Source organism: Typopeltis vanoorti, chromosome 3 (assembly GCF_054136105.1).
Source record: "Typopeltis vanoorti isolate ZY-2024b chromosome 3, IOZ_Tvanoo_1.0, whole genome shotgun sequence".
Classification (NCBI taxonomy): Eukaryota; Metazoa; Arthropoda; class Arachnida; order Uropygi; family Thelyphonidae; genus Typopeltis; species Typopeltis vanoorti.
The window spans coordinates 107,218,459-107,239,697 of record NC_143551.1 but is presented as its reverse complement, the minus strand read 5'-3'; the positions used below and the strand labels follow the sequence as shown (position 1 = coordinate 107,239,697).

Here is a 21,239-nt window from a genome sequence, read left to right as displayed (position 1 = left end):
CATTTTAACTTTCCTATACATTACAATAGACATGCAAAATTCTCAGGACACTTAATTATTCATATAACATTAACACTAGCTAGCTTACTTTTAATATATTCTGTCAGATACTAAAGTCCTAGTATAAATTTTCCTTGGTCACTTCAACACTTCCGTATTAGAATAACGATACCTATTACAGACAAATTTTAGTTAACATTAGATATATTTTACAGTACCTTTCTTTCTTGAGTTTTTCATATGGGCCTTTACCTTTTTCTGATTGAACTAGCTTGGTATAACCTCTCCGATAATCTGTTTCTCCTATGTTCCTTTTGGAATTGAACTTTGCTTACGCGGTCTTAACCTCTCGTAACTTAGGACACACTTTGAATCATCTATATAACGGCTGTACAACTCGCGACGTGGATATCGATATCTTTACAGCTTTCCTTTTCTCGTGGTTGTCACTGAAGTTGAAACACAAAGAATGTTTCCTTTTCTTTGACTCTATGGCATTCTTCGCTTCTTACATAGGAAATCCGGAATCGAAATCCCGCTCACTTTTGTTTCCATGTTGTGACGACGGAGATATAACCCCAATCTCCACTCAGGAAAACCATGTGAAACCTATGCCACAGAGCTCGTAGAGAACTCCCCGGGAACAGAACCAAAACAAAAACCAAAAAGCCTCGTGGGGGGGGGTTTCGACCCTTTTATACCTGCTCTCCTAACGGCACCTTTTTTTAACTTCTTTTCTCCGCCCCCTTCTTGATTTTTTTTTTTTTTCACTGACCAATTAGGGTGGCGTTTTTCTGCCAAACGTCCTCTGTTCGGCGAGCCAAACGATGTCTCAATCCGGGAATCGGCCCTAAGCGATTTTCTGTTGTTTTTCTTGTACTAGCCTCTAACTTAATCCCCTTTCAAATTTTCTCTATGAATTTACTTAATATTTTAATCTCTAGCCTCTCACATACCATCTTTTATGAATAATCCTTTTCTGTCTTATTTCGTTAAATTTTCTCTTTTTTATCATATTACAACATTAATATATTCTTTCTTTTTGTTAGTTAGTTCAACCAAACACCTTTATATTTTATTGGATGCAAGAATATTTCCTTTTCTTTTAAATAATTCATTTAAATTAGCTATTAGCTTTTATGCAGGGTTTTTAATTTATTTCTCTTCGTGTTACACCATGATAGCTGAGAATTCTACATTCTTAAGATATCAGGTGTAACAAAGGTCCCCCCTTTAAACAAAAAAATTTCTTTAAGAGAAATTTTTTTTTTTTGAAGTGTTCCTTTTCTCTTATATACTTCCCCCCTTTTTTTTGTACTTTCCTTCCCCCTTCCCTTTTTTTTTTGTATTCATTATCCATATACTCATAACTGATGTACTTAATTTCTTTGGTTCTTATTTCTCTTCCCTTTTCTAGCCTCGCAGAAATTTACCTCTGATTTAACCTTAACTACTTTTGATTTCCTTTCACCGACTACCTCCTCATGTGATGATTTCTTCACTTTATTTACGGGGACTCACGATTCCTCTCTTGAGACTCATTTCTCTCTTCCTTAAGTAACTCTGGAATTTTTCCTTTCCTTGTCAATTGTCTCCTTCCCAATAATTATATTTCTTTCCTCATGTAATCACATTTAAAGTCATACCTTGATAGGAAATCTCTGCCTAGGATCAGCTTGGTGTGTGGAAGAGAGGATCCTGGTAGGATCAAAAACTCCTGCCAAACACATAATTTGAACTCAGGCAGGTATAACTTTATATTCACAGACCTAGAAGCACGAGTCATGGAAGTTGTGGCACCCGACACTCTCACTCGTTGTTTAAGGTGAGTGATATTATCCTTGGCATGAGGTTCTATTATTTTAAAGTAATCCTCCGATATGATGGATGCTTGGGCTCCAGTGTCTAGCAAAGCATTGCAGTATTTTCCATATGCACTCGCCCTCACCTCCATCTCGTAAGGATGCTCCTTTCTTCCTTGTCCCTTTTTTCATACTCTGTTAGTATATGTATGTGAATCTGAGTCTCTGTCATGAACTCTACCAAAGCGCTTCTTGTTGAAGTAACAGTTTTGAGCAAATGTCCGAGTTTGTTACAACTGGAACATCTTGGGGCTCTCTACTGCCTCTTTGGTCATTAACTCTCCCTTGATTTTGAGAAATAACTGCCTCTTGTTGTGGTACAACTTCGGATAGTCTCTGCATAACTGAGTCTAATCTATCGAGAAGGGGTCTTTGCAGACCCTCAACTTCCTCTTTAACCAACTTAGTGGTTTCTCAGTTCTGCTACAATTAGGCTCTGGGGTTCTTACAGATAATGTTCCTAATTGTTTCATTACTTTATCTAACCGATCCATAATGGGTTTTTGGAGTATCTCTATCTCTTGTTTCACAATATCCCTGATTTCATCTGAATTAATATAAGACTCTGTCAAATTGTTTATCTCCTGCTTATTGTCCTTTTCTAGTCTCTCTCTTGTTTTTGATCTTTCTCTCCTCTCCTTACTCTCTTTAATATGTCCTTGCCCATTTTCAGAATTTTCCCTCTCCTCAATTATATTTACTGACCCATGAACATGTGCGGGACGAAGGTCTCCGAGCAATTGTTCGCATTCTTTTACAGCATCGTAACATTCTCTTAAATTGGATAATTTCTTATCGAATGCTGTCTCCTTCAATTCAGGTTTGACCCCCTGTCTGAATTGTTGGAAAATGGCCCAGTCCAAGTGAGGCTTTTCTTCACTAAGGACACTTAGGGTACTAGCTATCGTCAGTAACTTGTTATGGAACTCAGCCACATTTTCCTTTTCCTTCTGAGAGCACCTCTGGAGCTTCCATAAGTTAGGTCCCAAGCTTCCCAGTTTTGAGAACTCAGAAATTAGGACTGACTTAAATCGGGAGTAATCCAGGGTTTCCTTGAGAATGGGGGGAGAATACAGGAAAGCTTTAGCCTTTCCCACCAGTTTACTTCGGAGTAGGACTAGCAACTGAAAATCAGTCCATCCTCCAACTCTTCTAAGCTCTTCTATATAACTAAAGAAATTTAGGACGTCATCAGTCTCCTCGCCTGAAAATTGTGGGAACACCTGCTGTGGATTAATGTAACGAAAGAATTCCCTGTTATCCATGCCTAAATTACTGGAGGGTTCAGTCATACTTGCATCCAATTTACACTAGTTAACTCTCTAAAATTCTCAACAAAACTTAACTAAATTTGTACCTCTCAGTTGTCTGATCTGCCACCAAAACCAACTTGTGAATATCTTATAATTAAGATTTAATTAGCTAAACTACATCCTGTCGTCTGCACCATTTATGTTGTGTCCCATTTTATGATTTTTGTTCTATCTAATAATTTCCGCTTATCTATGTTCTGCTTTTATCTATGCTCGAGATATCACCAAAAATTTTACTAATATCTAAGTTATTTCTCCCCTTAGTATCCCTAATATTTGTATTATGCTGCGCCTTTTGGAACATTTAGTTTAAGATATGCAAAAACAAGGAGAAAGAACTAAAATATGTCAGAAAGTGAAACAATGTTGCAGTCGTGACACTTTATCTCGTTTTTAACACATTCATTTCCCGCATGACTAGGTTCGTAATTTTTCAAGTGGTGCATTGGACAGCAATTTCAGACATTCAGTTTTATCATTGGACAAAAAGTTTATTAAAAACTAACATGGTACAATTCAATTTTTGTTATTACTCAATTCAATGCTAAACTAAATACTTACAAACTAACATTAGCTTATCATAAATAATTAAGCTATGATCCTATAATGGGTATTACGATCATGCCGCCATAACAATTCAACACATAACTTCATATGACATGGACATATAAGACTAATTCACACTATTTAACTATTCAAACTTAAGTAGATTAACTAAACCTTTTACTGCACTAACACACAACTATGACATTTTAACTTTCCTATACATTACAACAGACATGCAAAATTCTCAGGACACTTAATTATTCATATAACATTAACACTAGCTAGCTTACTTTTAATATATTCTGTCAGATACTAAAGTCCTAGTATAAATTTTCCTTGGTCACTTCAACACTTCCGTATTAGAATAACGATACCTATTACAGACAAATTTTAGTTAACATTAGATATATTTTACAGTACCTTTCTTTCTTGAGTTTTTCATATGGGCCTTTACCTTTTTCTGATTGAACTAGCTTGGTATAACCTCTCCGATAATCTGTTTCTCCTATGTTCCTTTTGGAATTGAACTTTGCTCACGCGGTCTTAACCTCTCGTAACTTAGGACACACTTTGAATCATCAATATAACAGCTGTACAACTCGCGACGTGGATATCGATATCTTTACAGCTTTCCCTTTCTCGTGGTTGTCACTGAAGTTGAAACACAAAGAATATGTTTCCTTTTCTTTGACTCTATGGCATTCTTCGCTTCTTACATAGGAAATCCAGAATCGAAATCCCGCTCACTTTTGTTTCCATGTTGTGACGACGGAGATATAACCCCAATCTCCACTCAGGAAAACCATGTGAAACCTATGCCACAGAGCTCGTAGAGAACTCCCTGGGAACAGAACCAAAACAAAAACCAAAAAGCCTCGTGGGGGGGGGGTTTCAACCCTTTTATACCTGCTCTCCTAACGGCACCTTTTTTTAACTTCTTTTCTCCACCCCCTTCTTGATTTTTTTTTTTTTTTCACTGACCAATTAGGGTGGCGTTTTTCTGCCAAACGTCCTCTGGTCAGCGAGCCAAACGATGTCTCAATCCGGGAATCGGCCCTAAGCGATTTTCTGTTGTTTTTCTTGTGCTAGCCTCTAACTTAATCCCCTTTCAAATTTTCTCTATAAATTTACTTAATATTTTAATCTCTAGCCTCTCACATACCATCTTTTATGAATAATCCTTTTCTGTCTTATTTAGTTAAATTTTCTCTTTTATATCATATTACAACATTAATATATTCTTTCTTTTTGTTAGTTAGTTCAACCAAACACCTTTATATTTTATTGGATGCAAGAATATTTCCTTTTCTTTTAAATAATTCATTTAAATTAGCTATTAGCTTTTATGTAGGGTTTTTAATTTATTTCTCTTCGTGTTACACCATGATAGCTGAGAATTCTACATTCTTAAGATATCAGGTGTAACAATACTGTATGGGGGACAACATGGACAACATGGATTTGTTGTCCATGTTGTCCATGGACAACATGGTTCTTGGACAACATGGTTTTGTGAAGGGTAGATCATGCCTCAGTAACTTGCTCACATTTTATAACACAGTGACGGCTGAACTGGATAAGGGTAATGGGTTTACAGTGATTCTACTGGACCTTGCCAAGGCCTTTGACAGGATACCACATGGAACTCTAATCAGTAAACTGGAGCAGATGGGGGTGGATATAGGGTTGGTGAGATGGATAGGTGGGTGGTTGATGGAGAGATACCAGAGAGTGGTTTATTCAGGAGTGGAGTCCAAAAGACGGCTTGTGACTAGTGGTGTGCTGCAGGGTTCTGTTCTTGGACTACTACTTTTCAATTTGTTCATTAACAATATAGGGAAGGATCTGAGAGGAACAGTTCATTTGTTTGCTGATGATGCAAAGTTGGGTAGGGCAATAGTGAATGCAGAAGATGTCAAAATCTTGCAGGACGACTTGGATAGATTGGAGTTCTGGGCTAAGGAGAATGGATGTCAACTTAATGTGACAAAATGTAAGGATATGCATTTTGGGGTGAAAAGATTAGCAGCAGTGTACCTCATTGGTGGAACTGTACTCCAGGAGGTTGATGAGGCCAGGGACTTGAGAGTGTTGGTGGATAGGGAGATGAAGTTTAGGGGCCACATTGCAAAAGTGGCTAAATCAGCTCATCAACTCACTTGGTTGTTGAAAAATACTTTGACGAGCAGAGACAAGCAAGTTATTGTTCAACTATATCGAGCCTTGATAAGACCCATCTAGACTACTGTGCCCAGATATGGACGCCAGGATTTCTTCGATGGGGAGGATGTCGAGAGGATCCAGAGACGAGTGACCAAGATGATAGCAGGTCTGTGGAATGAACCTTATGAGAACAGGTTCAAGATTTCTGGGTTGCAAAAATTGGTTGATAGGCGGAAAAGGGGTGATATGATTGAGACATTCAAATAACTGAAGGGTTTCTATAGGATTAATCCAGAAGATATTTTGGAGAATAAGACTGGTGGAGGACTAGGGGCCATACATGGAAGCTGGGAAAGAATGTGGTTAGCAGGGTGTTAGAGCTAGGTTTTTTACTTGGAGAGTGGTGAATGAGTTGAATAAGCTGGCAGAGTCTGTTGTGGGTGCTATGACCTTGAATGAGTTCAAGGCAAGGTATGATAGATACTGTGTGAATGTCGAATAGTTGTTCTTTACATAATGTTAGGGCCTCTAACATCATCGATGAGTCTGTCGACTCCTTGGAGTTGCCTGATATAATAATAATAATACCCTTCTCTTAAATTCATTCACACCAAATGCATTCAACCACTCTAACAGGCAAACTGTTCCACTCATTGTTCTACGAGAGAAAAATCTAGTTCTTTTTTTAACCACAAACTTCCATGGATGCCCCTTGCCCTCTCCCTGCATTCCATATAACAAAAATTTAATGAATATTTTATAATATCCTTCAAGAAGTTTACAGACCTCTATCATAACATAATCCTGATATCATTTTAACTCATCTTTGCACCCTTCCCACAGCTTTCTTATCCTCTCAAAACCCTGGTACCAATTCTGAGCAAAATAATCAAGTACAGGTTATAACAAGACTGTGTAAAGAAGCAAAAAAAGACATCCTTATCCTTACATGCCAATGTAAATTTTAGCATCACAATTATTCTCTTGTATTTGCAATTTTTGCTATTATTATCATACAGGTATTACTTAGGAGATCCATTATTCACACAATACCTATTAACCACCTCTGGCAATCTATTCACCACCCCTCCAAGCAAAAAATCTAGTCCTAACACCCTTGTTAACCACACTCTTAAACAATTTCCACAAGCAACCCCCCCCCTCCGTTTTCTCCCTTCCTACCATGTACTGGGAAAAAAAAGTCTTCAGTGTTAATCCTATAACAACTTATATGCTTCTATCATATATCTTTTTTTCACCTATCAACTAGTTTTCAAGTGGACAAACGTTCAGTCTATTCTCATAGGGAGCATTTCATTGATCTACCTTAGGCCTTGTGACTTGCCTCTGGATCTTCTCTCCCCCCCCCATCGCTTCTTCATCCCAACAGAATCCGAGTGACTAGATCTGCATACAGTAGTCCAGATGTGGCTTTATTAAAGCCTTATAAAGGAGAACAACAACTTCTATCCCTGCTTGTTAGTGTGTTCTTCAACAACAACCATGTAATCTTATGTGCTGTTTTGACTATCTTTGCAATATATCCTCAACTTCATATATACAACAATAATTACTTCAACTTGCTGTCCACAATCACCCCAGATTCAGTTTCCTGCAAATCAATTCCATCAATATAGCACACAGATTGTGATCTCGTCTTCCTGAAGTACATAGCCTTACACTTGACTACATTAACCACCTTACCGGCCATTACGTATCAAATATGTATCCTCATACGCTTCGTATCCATCATATATTTCAATGTAATATCAATGGTATTACAATTTTAATATGCACTTCGCATCCATGATAACCTTGACGTCTATAGACGTCTTGGCCAGTAGCGTGGTTAAAATGGCAGCCATTTACCTTTGTCCAAACTGCTACTCTAAGTCATCCTGCAAGATCTCTGCATTACCTTCATTTACTATCACTCTTCCCAGTTTTGCATCAGCAAACTGAATATTTCCTTTTAAATCATTTCCTGTATCACTGATGCACAAATTACAGAACAGAGGAACAAGTACTGAGCCATGTGGTACACCACTATTCACCTGCTCTCTCTCCTGGACAACTCATTCATAAACCACTCTTTGATATCCAGATGTGGGATGGACAGATATCAAAAATATCTATCCATCTCCAATTTATGCAACAGTTTTATGTGGAATGCTGTCAAATGCTTTTGTAAAGTCCATCAGTATCATTGAATAACCATTTCCCATATCCAACTCCATTGTCACTTTATTATAAAAAAAAAAAAAAAAAGCAAATTACTAAGACCATAAAGCCATGTTGCCCCTACATATTCCTATCCACCCAGTCCTGAATTATCTTTCACCAATTTCTCCAATACCTTAACTACCACTCCTGAGATGCTGATTAGACTATAATTTGCTATATGTCTTGCAGTGGGACTATTTTCCTCTTTTTCCACTCCACTGGCACCTTCTCAGTACTGAGGCTTAAATTAAACAGTTTAGTAAGAGCAGCTGATGATTCTCTTGCACATTTTCATAATGCATGGGCTGATATATGATTAATCCCATGGCCACTTTCACATTGAGGTTCTGAAATATTCTAAACACCTCCATTTCTTCAATTTCTATCTTCCAGTCATTTCACTGTCACATCTGGCATTACAGTATCACCAACTAGAGGGTAGACCCTTACAAAATGATCACTGAGTAATTAAACTATTTGGTTTGCATCTGTTCTTGTCAAATCAGCACCATCAGCACACTTTAGTCTATATATGACCTCTGAACTTCAGATTCCTAGACTCAGTTTCTCCTAGCATAACCTTACCAATATAATATGCTGTAGGAAATCTCATCACGCCAAAGTGCATAACTTTACGCTTACTAATGTTCAAATGACAGGCATTATCACTTGCTCACAGTTCCAGCCTTCAGAAGCATCCCTGATGCCCTGCTATCTTTGAATCTTCATCAGCAAACAACCAAACACCTGCTGTTTGGTCTTTTTGAATGCTATTAATGGACAAACTTAGTAAAGACCTAAGTACCCCACTGGTCACCTTAAATCTGACAGATCCACCAACTTCCCATATACCACTTTCTGAAACCTGTCAGTCATCCTCCCACTTAGTCAATAAGTTTATATTACAATCCTATATTTTATAGTTTATGCAACAGCCTTTCATGTTGTAACCTATCAAATGCCTTAGCAAAGTCAACAGTATTATTTCCTTTTATCCAACTCAGTCACAACATTATAAAATATGAGCAAATTGCTCAGACAGGACTTCTTTAAGCCATGTTGTTCTTTACAAAGTATATATTGTCTGTCAATCTATTTTTGTGTGCTAGTTCTTAATAAGTTCTTTTAAATCTTCACAACCACCTCCTCACAGATACCGAGAGGCTGATAGTTAGACATCAGATTTGGAGGGGGGGGTTATGTGTAACTGGTATTTTTACACTATATTTGTTTATAGATATTATCTCATAATATTGTGTCTGTGATAAACCACAGAAATGTGGTTGAGCAAAATAGATTATAGGACCAGACAAATATCAAGTAATCACACAGCAACCAATGAGTTACTGTATATTAATATTAGAACATCTAAATAAGCACCTCTATAGTACAATTGGAAGAATGACGATATTTTTCTTCTTATTATTATTATTATTAGACACCTCCAGGGAGTCCAAAGACTCATCGGGGGAGAGTGTGCCAACAGCATCGAACGATTGGTCCCCCTTCCAACTACTAACCGCGCTCGAACTAACTTAACGGAGCCATTAGTAGCAGAGGCTCTACCAATCAACCAACCTTTGTTGCATCCTTCAATTGGAAAAGGCCTAAGTTCAATTCTCATTGTGATGGGAGGAATCTTTATAGGGATTTTTTTCAATTGAAGGTGAGCAGATCTCATATGGAAGTAGCAGGATGTTTCCCTCCCGGAAACTAAAGTTTTTCATCCTGCATACAGAAAAATCAGTCCTTCAGAACACACACAAACAATTTACAGAAAAAAATACTAGTGATGGTGATGGGCAGTATATGGTGTTGATGTAGATGATGGTAGTAGAGGTTTGGTATAGTTGGTGGATGGAGTGGTGGAGACAGAGTTGTAGAGTAGGTATCCTCCCGCAATGAGTCTTTGGACTTCTTGGAGGTGTCACAAAATAATAAATAGGGAATACTGTTTTAATATAAACAATTTTGAAGGAAACATCTGATGTCTAATCATAAAGGGAATTATGAGATTTCCTTCAATATGGACTGTGAGTAACTGCACATAAACACTTGAATAAGCTATAAATACAGAAACAACTAAACTGAGGTATACTTACAGCTTGAGTTATAGTTTTCTTTATATTTTCACTAATTAAGTTTTCCAAAACAAATGAATCTCCAAACTTTTCAGCCTAAAAATTTAAAACATGATCAGTTTATTAACTATCACAATGTTTTAACATTGTATTTAATATTATGCCATCAGTGAATCTATTTTGTATTAAAAAGTTTACTTTGTGAATTAAAAATCGAAAAAATATTCTTATAATTTTATAATCATTAATACTGTTAATTTGCTCTTAATTAAGAAGTCTATACTTTTAGACTACTGAAAATACTTCATTATTTGCTGTTTCTTGTTATACTGAATCACATAATGAATCTAAAACCTCAATCTCACATTTCCTAAGACTTATTATTTTCATGGCTATTTAGCCTATTTTTGTTTAGGTGTACCCTTTTTTATAATGTCATTGACTTTTTACTCAAATTTTAGGGCATTACTTATGTTTTATATAGACAGATATATGAAGAATGTACAGGAAGAAAAAAAACATATATAGGAAGAAAAAAAAACAGACATACCTTTGTGGAATGTTGCTGGCTGTCTTCTTTTTCAGTGGCATCCTGGCATATGGCAATATACATTCATCGTTGAAGGAAGTATGACTGGATGGTGGTCGGAAAGGTGGGGTTTGAGAGATGTGGGAGAATTATTGGTGAGGCAAGAGGTCTGAACTTTTTTTTGAAAAACCTGGGTTTTTTTTATATTTTGTAAATTATTAAAGCTGGGCAGAGAATACTTTGGGATAGGGGTGAACAAAAAAAATTTTGGGGGAAGGAGAAGGATATTATGCTCTAATATCGGGGTGGGAGAACAGGGTGTGTGCCATTTCGACAGTGTGTCGTCTTCAGAGCTCGTGAGTGAAGTGGAGGCTATATCATGCAGCTTGGTGTTTCTGTCTTTGGTGTATCTGTGTTGTATTCTGTTGGTTGGAATCGTGACCTAATTTTTATGTTATGAAGCTTCCAACTCTTGGAAATTATGTATGGCCGGTGGACATTCGAGTTTTTGCCACATTTTATGGCTATCATTTGTGATATTCTAAGCACTGTTTCATTTTCCTGCATGTCTACTATTATGGCCTTGTCGATTTGTGGGGTATGTTTCTGTTCAAGGGTGTGGACAGCTATTTCTGTTTTTCCTGTATTTTCTATTCTGTTTTTCTTTTGGTTGTTGGATTTTTTTCATTGTTTAAATATTCTGGAATTAGGATGTTGCAGTCACAGAAGTGTTCTTGTAGTCTTGCCCACAAAGATCTGATAGTAGAACCTGTGTAGGTGACATCATAATCTTGTTGGCAAGGAAATTTGTAAACCACATTGTGATGTTCTAGTATTTCTTTGTGAGTGTGAGATTTGTCTGCGTGTTTGAAAATGTATTTATAGGCTTTGTATGCGTTCTGGATGTATGGCAGTTTGACAATTTTTTTGTGATGGGAAGTTTGTTTTGGTTGTTGGATTGGGTTGTTGGGTAGCCATAAAATGTGACAAAAACTCAATAAATGTCCACTGGCCCTACATAATTTTCGAGAGTTGGAAGCTCCATAACATAAGAATTAGGTCACGACTCTTGACCAATAGAATGCAACACAGATACATCAAGCCGGCATGACATAGCCTCCACTTCCCCCACGAACTCTGAAGATGATGCACTGTCGAAACGGCTCACGCCCTGTTCTCCCACCCCTGATATTACCCCATAATATCCTTCTCCTTCCTCACAGACCTCTTGCCTCGCCAATAATTCTCCCACATCTCTCAAACCTCACTTTTCCGATCCCCCCCCCCCTTCCGTTCATACTTCCTTCCTTCAACAATGAATGTATATTGCTATACACCAGGATGCCAATGAAAAAGAAGACAGCCAGCAACATCTCACAAAGGAATGTCCGGTTATTTTCTTTCTCTCTCTCTCTCTCTCTCTGTATGAAGAATAAACTCAATAACTGCTTGACAAATATGAAAAGTTAGCATGATAATCAATAATAAAAAGATAAAGACCATGACAAAGTCAGAAATACTAAAAACTTCAATCACATTGGAAAACTATACAACAAGTAAAACATTTCAAGTATTTGGGCAGAATTTTTAGTAAAAATTGCAAATTAAATTCATAAATGGACACCAGAATAAGTAAAGCATCAAATGAATAAATTTATATGGAATAAGAGAGAAATTAAAGCAGTAAAGTAGCTGTATTATGTAAGACAGTGTTCGAACCTGGAATGAGAAACTGAAAAAAGAAAATAATAAAATGAAATAATAATGATTTGAGTTTAACAATTTCATAATGGTTTCTTATTGAAGTTTTTTTTTAATTTTTTTAAATCCAACTAAACATGACTTATGTGACTAATATTGTAACTAAGTTTCGTCGGTGTGTTTTGGTGAAGTTTTACATTATTTTATTAACCACCAGCTCAAAATCCTGAATGTAATGTAGGAAATGTGGCATCACATTCCACTCTGACTAAAATAGGATCCCATATCTCATGTGAATCAGTTACTAATATTTCTGGAGGGGAATGATATAATTTTCTTGTTGTAATTGTATTATAAGCTTATTTTTCTATTTTGGCTTAAATTGATATTTTTTTTTAAATCTATTTAAATTTGGACTAGAGATTTTTATTTTTTTATTTGACTCTGGTCCAAATTTCACTGTAGGTTTGTCAAAACAAATTCATTTATTTTATTTAGGTGTAAGAAAAACAGATTTCATTGATTTATCAATTTGAATTCAATTCAGTTTCTCATCCCCGGTTCAAACCAATTTTAGCTTACTGATCTGAAGCACTTGCTCAAATTGGTGTAAAATAAAACTATCTTTATCAAAGACTACAGAGCACTGATGTGAGTTTCAAGAAAAATTAAGGGAGTGAACAGATGGCATCAATGGCAAAATCCTAATAAAAATGAAGATATCAAGAAAAAACTTAACTATTAGAATTCAGGAATATCTGGTATGGTCAGTCACTTAAACAGGATGGGAGAGGAAGGGTTGGAAGAGCAGGTATTGGAAGCCATGGTGGCAGGAAAAAGATGATATTGGTGGTTGGTCAATTAGAATTGCATTACAAAACCGAAATATAAGATCTGACAACATTGGAGTTCTAGACTAATTTGGAAGAAAATTGTCGACAGGGAGTTAGTATCGATGTAAAACTTTTTATATAGTTCTTTCATGTACCCTCAAGAAGCATATGGGATATAATATCAGAAATTTGATGATAAAATGGTGATGACGATTTAAACACTTTCGGATTCAGATCAAGCATGCATGCATGACTACTCAAGATGCTAAAAATTCCACGTAAATGTTTTTTCACCTAATCGTATACTTAATGAAAACTATAATTATACCTCAGTAACATGGCCAGTTGCTCTGACAAAAATTTCAAATTCAGCATTACTGACTTCGTGTTCATCCATATAAAAATCGTTTATTTTCACTTTTCTTGCTGGTGCTTCTCCATCTGCAATGAATATTGGATTATCAGTGCCCATTGTGAATATCCCTCCTTTAATGAACATCATCTGATTAGTGCGCTGCTTTCCAAATAATACTGGTTCGTCTTCCATACTAGTCTTTTGTTTATCCTCAGAACGTAAAGCATCCAGAAACAATATTCTTTCAGTATTAGTACCAGTTTCATCCTGAGCTTTCTGTTCATTACATTTGTTATCTCCATCGGGAATTAACTGATTGCGCGAAATACTGGAACAACTACAGTCAGATATTTTAGACGTTTTCTTTAAGTTCAACGAATCGCAACTCTTACTTGATAAGCAAGTATCCTCTGATAAGATAAAACAATTCCAAATTACGGTTAATTGGACTAAAAACACTAAAAACAACCTCTTAACGAACATACCTATGACCACTGCCACTAGCGCAAAACTTAAACAGACGAATGCTTCGCTACTAACATTTAAACTTTAAAACAAAACATCAAGTACAACTGCGCCATCAACCACAAATTCAGTAACTACTGTGCCTTAAATGTAAACAATTTGTGTTAGTGAATGATTACAATCATGTAGGTTGTTGTAGACGCCTGAAAACTCCTTGAGGGTACATATAAGGTAGCTGATGATATTTTAACTAATTTTGCAATATGACCACCGAACTTTAACTAACTTAAATCCACATTTTCCTGTATATACAGTATATATAATGAAATTTTTGAAGCTGTGGAAACACAGAAATGTTCCCTTTTTTTTTTCGCGATAATGACCATGAAAATTTTCATCAAAAATTACTAGAAATAATTAAGACAATGAACATTTATCTGCAAAATATTTTAATCAAACGAGTTGGCCTGCTTTTCCAGTGGGAGCCGGACAACTCGTTTTAGTCCAGTGTAACTTTTGGAGGCTGAGAAGAACAATCAATCGCCACTATTAAGCACTTAGAGAGAGCAGTCCCAAGAATATCATTAATTTGTAACAGCATCCGGTTAAAAGAGGCAGACAAGTGTCGCTATTCCGTGGTCCCGGACGCTAAAGCAATATACTTTATTCGTGTTTTAACGCTTAAGAGCTGGGAGAAACTCGTGTTAGAAGAATAACAGAATTAGTTGTTAACAGCACTAGGAAAGGATTAAAATAAGTATTTAATGCTTCCAAAATCATCTCAGTTACAGAAACATTGTCAGGGAGTAGATATTGCGGATATTGTTGTAGACATAGCAATACAGTAAGCTGAAACTTCGATTATCTAGACCACTGAACCGGCTGGCCTTTCTTAAAAAGATGTCAGAATATTGGAATTTCACAGACCTGGGTCAAATTGAAAATCAAGTTCAATTCCAACTCCCCCCCCCCCGCTTATGTACAAACGTGTCAGTTTTGCTCTGCTTCGTGCACAGATCGCTGCTACCAACGAAGACATCAGCTCATCCCAGTCGGGGGTTCTAAGCGATTCCCCACAGGGAATTCTGTACTAGCCTCTGCTCGAAAAGAATTCTGGAAAATAGAAACAAACATATAAAATACAACAGTCTTTTGGATTTTCAACTTCCTCAAGTTCAACCTCTTCATACTGTAATTAGTTAACCTGTCGTCAAAAAAGTTTATAAAGAAGTTGCTGTTAAGTCTCGGCCACAATTTTGCCGTTACACAAACAAATATCGGCATTAGACCTAATGTTCAATCGAATCGAATGCGGTATTTATAACTTAGCTACAGGGATAGCCGCCATCATCATCATCATCATCATTAATGCTTTTGTAGCTCAGTGGAAGTGGCGCGTGCCGTTATGACGCTAGACTGCCACAAGAAAGATCGTCGTTCTATTCTAAGAAGCTATATTCTAGTCATCGACTAAAGATATTTTTGCTAAGCTTTTTTCTACCGGTTTCCGTGTTAGTCAATCTCTGGCATGGGCAATCGTGTTTTTCTCCCGGAAACTCGGGTTTTTCGTCCCGTAGACTCAATAAAATCGATCGTAGGACTCGCGCTATTTTCAGACAGTAAAAATATAGTGTTAAGATTAGGGATTAAGAGATGGCGGCACTTCTCAGCCGTCTCTCTCTTCGCTGGAGGCGATTTAAAATTAGTGAGAGTCTTGGGCCAGCCATAGCTACCGGTGGAGATTGAACTCCCCCCCCCTCAATCTCTAATAAGTTAGATAAGGCTAAAACGGCCTCCCATACATTCTATAAGGGAATAAAAGGCGTAAGCTGATTATTATTATTATTATGATATGAGCTTCCAAAGAGTCCAGGGACTCATTGAGGGAGGGCATTCTACTCAGCAACGTAGGCTTGATGTCGTCAATTTCCTTTCTAGAATTTTGCTCATAATAGAAATTATGATCCTGCCTGCTAAAAAGCCCTCAATAAACTACGTAAAGATAACAGCATAGTCATCATCATGGCTGACAAGGGAAGTGTTGCTGTTATCCTTAATGTCAGAGAATACAATAACAAAATGAATGTTATTGTTAAAGACCGTTCCACCTACAGACCTTTAATTTCTGATCCTACTAATTTGCAATTTACAGAAATTAAATAATTCGCAAAAATTAAAAAGCATACTCAAAAAAATTTCTTCCTGGCCTCCTGACATTACAAAAAATCTTAAACCCTTGTTTCCCAACCCCTCAACCCTGGATATCCGGCTTACCTAAAATTCATAAACTGAATTCCCCTCCTTAGACTCATGGAAGATACTTCTGATTCTTGCTACTATAAATTATCTAAACAGTTAGCGAAATGTCATACTGGTAATACCACATCATCATACATAAAAACTGCTTTCCATTTTAAAAGTTTTATTGAAAATCTAATTGTTAATTAGACTGATAATCCTAGTGAGCTTTGATATCATCTCAATGCTCACGAACATTTCTTTAAATGACACCTTATTGCTTTTTTATTAAAAAAAAAAAGTTGTTCCTCTTGATATCATCGACCACTTTTCCATTGCTGTCCACTCCGATTATATTTCTTGGAAGAAAAAAATTTATAAATAGATAGAGATCACCTCTGTAAAGTCTCCCTCAACATACTTGCCAATTTTTTCTGGAAGATTTACAAAAACACAGCTGCTGTCTTTGACTGTGTTTGGATCAAAAATTAATACAAATAGTACATGATGTCGGAATTAGAGGAAATGCCTTAGTCTGGATTGCTGACTTCATGAGAGAAAGAAAGATCGAGGTTAGAATCAATGCAGCATATCCAGAGAGCAGAGAACCTGGGATGGTTTTCACCAGGGCTCAGTACTTAGTCCCTTACTATTCTTTTTATACGTTAATAACATTCATCCTTACCTTACAGAAGACGCAAAAGTAGATTGCTACTTTTTTTGTCTTCTGTAAGGTAAGGATGATATATAGCAGACGATATAGCTATCTGTCACATTAGTGACAATATTGGGGGGGAGAAGTCCGACCACACCTCCTCGCGGCCCCCCCTGGACCCTTGAAGCTCTTGACCAAATTTCTTATGGTCCGATTTCAAGGTGACTAACGTGGCAACGGCACCCATTTTCTAATGAAGAGTCATAAAAAGTTTTCAACCAATGCTACTGCGTCCGGGGAAGCCGACGCGTCTGGGGCTGCAGTCCGGGCTCCTGATGATAAATATGCTACGAGGACTCATATTAACATTTTGCAACTCAATATCAACGGTACTCAGAGAAAAATGGATGAACTCAAATGCATGCTATATAAAAATAATATCCATATAGCTTGTCTACAAGAAACAAAACTAAATAAAAATTTGAACTTCAACATCAAAGGATACACGGTTCTTAGGAAGGATAGAGAAGAAAGAACAGGTGGCGGGCTTGCTATCCTTTTGAAGACCCCAGAAATCAAATTCAAAGAAATCACCCTAAATCAATATTTAAATAATGACAGTTCAACGGAAGCTCAAGCTGTTGAAATACATCTACCAAACCATTCTATTTCAATCACAAACGTCTATCATCCTGATAATACAAATATTGATACAGACATCATTGAAAAGCTAAGCGATTCTCTAACTGATGCAACCATTATACTTGGTGACCTAAATGCAAAAAGCCCAACGTGGGGCTCCCCCAATTTAGACCATAAAGGTCAACAATTGGAAGACCTCTTTACAGATTTGGAACTCACAACAATTAACAATGGACAGAGCACCTATCTTTCTAAAACTACGGGAACTGAATCTGCTATTGACATCACAGCCATTAATTATAGTATTGCATCAAGTGCACAATGGAAAATTCTGGGAAATGCCATCAGTGACCACAGACCCATAATAACAACACTAAACTTCAAGATTGAACAAGAACAGCAAACCAAAAGGACGTGGAACTTCAGAAAAGCTGACTGGACAAGGTTTACTCAAACCTTGGAGAGCCTCTGTCAAGATGAACCTGTCTCTGGAAACCTCGACAGAAAATTACAAATCCTTACTTCACACATCAGCAAAACTGCCAAAGCAACAATACCAAGAGGCCAGCGGAAAAACACCTGGATACCATACTGGAAAGATCACAATATTGATTCAATGATTACAGAAAGAGACAATATCAATGAACAATTCAGAATTAATAAAACTGATGATTACAGAAAGAAATTAATGGACATAACACACAAAATAGAGCAGGAAATTTGGAAGTGCAAACAAGAGAAATGGGCGGAACTTTGCAGTAACCTGGATCCAAGAAAAGACAGCCAACACTGGAATATTATTAGAATCCTAGACAATATCAAAAAAGAGAACCAACAGAAAACAAACTTCATCATAAATGCTGGCAAACAAGCTATTACAGATCAAGAAATTGCAAACACACTGGCAAAAACCTATTCAAACAACTCCAAACTTCAGTATAACAGAGAGGACAAGCCCCTCAATAAACTCACAAGTCAAATGCTAAAACAAGCAAGAACATACCAAACTAATGACATCTTCTCCGAAGAATTTACACTAAGTGAACTAAATTCATCAATCGAGAAAACTGCACCTAATAAATCCCCTGGTAATGATCTTATCTTTGGTCATATGGTCAAACACCTTGGCAAAAATGCCAAAGAACAACTTCTGGACATTCTCAATACCTCTTGGCGAACGGGCAAACTTCCAAAAGAATGGAAAAAATCAGTTATTGTACCCATCCTGAAACCTGACAAAAATGCTGCAGAATGTCAAAGTTACAGACCTATCGCATTAACTAGCATACTTTGTAAAATTACTGAAAGAATCATACACTCCAGGCTTATGCACTGGCTGACAAAAAATAAGAAAATCAACTACTACCAAACTGCTTATAGAACTCGTCATTCGACAACAGATCAATTATTCCATTTCTGCCAAACAATAATAGACTCATTTCAGGAAAAACCAACAAAAAAGACAACTGCCATATTCCTTGATATGACTGCTGCTTTTGATCGTGTTTGGATCAAAAAATTAATACAAACAATACATGATATTGGAATTAGAGGAAACGCTTTAATCTGGATTGCTGATTTCATCAGAGGAAGAAAGATCAAAGTCAGAATCAATACAGCAATATCAAAAGAGCGGAGAACCTGGGCTGGTGTTCCCCAGGGCTCAGTACTCAGTCCCTTACTATTCCTTCTATATGTCAATAATATTCATCCCTACCTTACAGAAGACACAAAAGTAACTTGCTATGCAGATGATATAGCCATCTGGCACACTAGTGCTAAAATCAAAGAATCAGAGGAAATTCTAAACAAATCCATGAGAGGATTAGAAAAATGGTCAAACGAACTCAAACTTAAAATCAACCCAGACAAAACAAAACTAAGTACATTTAGTACAGACAGGAAAAATAGACATTCCTACAATCCCAAAGTCATGATCAATAACAAGCTAATTGAAAAAGTCACAAATCCAAAATACCTTGGTATTACGCTTGATCAGGAATTATGTTTTGCACAACACATCTCTAACACTTCCAACAGAGCTCTAAAAAAATTAAATATACTGAAAAGGCTTTGTGGAACAAATTGGGGTGCAAAGCCAAAAATCCTCAAAACTACTTACACTACACTAATAAGGCCAATAATGGAATATGCAGCACCTATCTGGTCACCTTCGGCTTCATCGGTAAAGAAAAACCTAGACAAAATACAAGCAAAAGCATCCAAGATTATCATTGGTGCAGTCTCATCCACTAACAACATCAGAGCCCAACAGGAATGTGGGCTTGACCTGCTGGAGGACAGACGAAAATTTGCCACCATAAAATTCATAAATAATATCAGAAGCTACCAAAGTGATCATGTCTCCCTAAAAACCTATGAACATTGGAACCAAATTTGCAGACTTCACAGATCATCGACTTTACAATATGATGACACTATCAGGAAAGAAATAGGTCTTGATCAGCTAAATGTCCACATAAACAAAGAACCTCTATTTTCCAGTCCTTTACCTTCAAATACCTTCATAAATCTAAACCTTACCAAACTCTGTACAAAAAAAAGAACCAAAAGAAATGCTTAAAGAAAAAGGCCTAAATACCATCAACCTTCTTTCATCCTCCAAACAGGTTATTTGTTATACCGATGGATCATCAGACACCAATATGATTAATGGAGGCGCTGGTGTTCTCCTTCTACTCCCGAAAGGTGAAAAACTTTCAATAAAAGTTGGATCTGGGAGAATCGCTTCCAATTTTACCAGCGAACTCTACGCAATAATTAAAGCACTAGAAGCCTACTTAAATCTATCATCATCTCAACAATCTGAAGGAATTATAATTTACAGTGACTCAAGATCAGCTATGGAGGCAATCAAAAATGGCAATACCAAGCTCACACAAGACATCCATAAACTCTTAAATCATCTAAAGTGTTTAGGTAAAAGTTGCATTCTACAATGGATTCCTGCTCATGTAGGCATTGATCACAACGAAGCAGCTGATAAATTAGCAAAAGAGGCCAGAGAACTCAACCAAGAAACTCATATGATAACTCTTGCTGATGCCAATGCACTAGCAAAAGCTAAACTAATTCCATTGAAATCAGTGATACAACATCAAATTCCCGAGATCAATGCTGACAGAAGGACCTCCACTACGATAGCAAGACTACGAACAGGACATTATAGAGGAATGAAGATCAATACAGATGATACGAGAACATATAGAAACTGCAACAACTGCCCCAATACGGAACTGACACCCACTCACATCTTTACCTGTCCAGCAATTACAGCAGCCTTGCAAGAAATAGATCCTAATCCTGAACAACAGCTCTATACAAACAAAATCACAGACATAGCCAAAGCAGTACAAAGAGCGCACGGAAACATCTAAGACTCTTCAAAGGACAAGACAACAACAACAACAGTGACAATATTAAAGAATCAGAAGAGATTCTAAACAAATCCATGATAGGATTATAAAAATGGTGACATGAATTTAAACTCAAAATCAACCCAGATAAAACAAAACTAAGCACCTTTAATACAAACAGGAAAAATAGACATTCCTACAGTTCTCAAAATCATGATCAACAACACCTAATTGAAAAAGTCGCAAATCCAAAATA

General features: G+C 36.8%; 1 protein-coding gene across 1 annotated transcript in view; it reads right to left on the bottom strand.

Moving 5' to 3' along the window:
- The window catches only part of LOC150108453 (formylglycine-generating enzyme), a 108,834-nt gene extending 94,677 nt beyond the window's left edge, over positions 1-14,157 (bottom strand). Inside the window, exons 1-2 of the mRNA XM_090390791.1 lie at positions 13,580-14,157; positions 10,210-10,284 (exon numbers count right to left, since the gene is read on the bottom strand). Coding sequence (XP_090246917.1) covers positions 10,210-10,284; positions 13,580-14,089 — 585 coding nt within the window. The 5' untranslated portion in view covers positions 14,090-14,157. The remainder of the gene's footprint in view (positions 1-10,209; positions 10,285-13,579) is intronic.
- Positions 14,158-21,239: the final 7,082 nt, after the last annotated feature.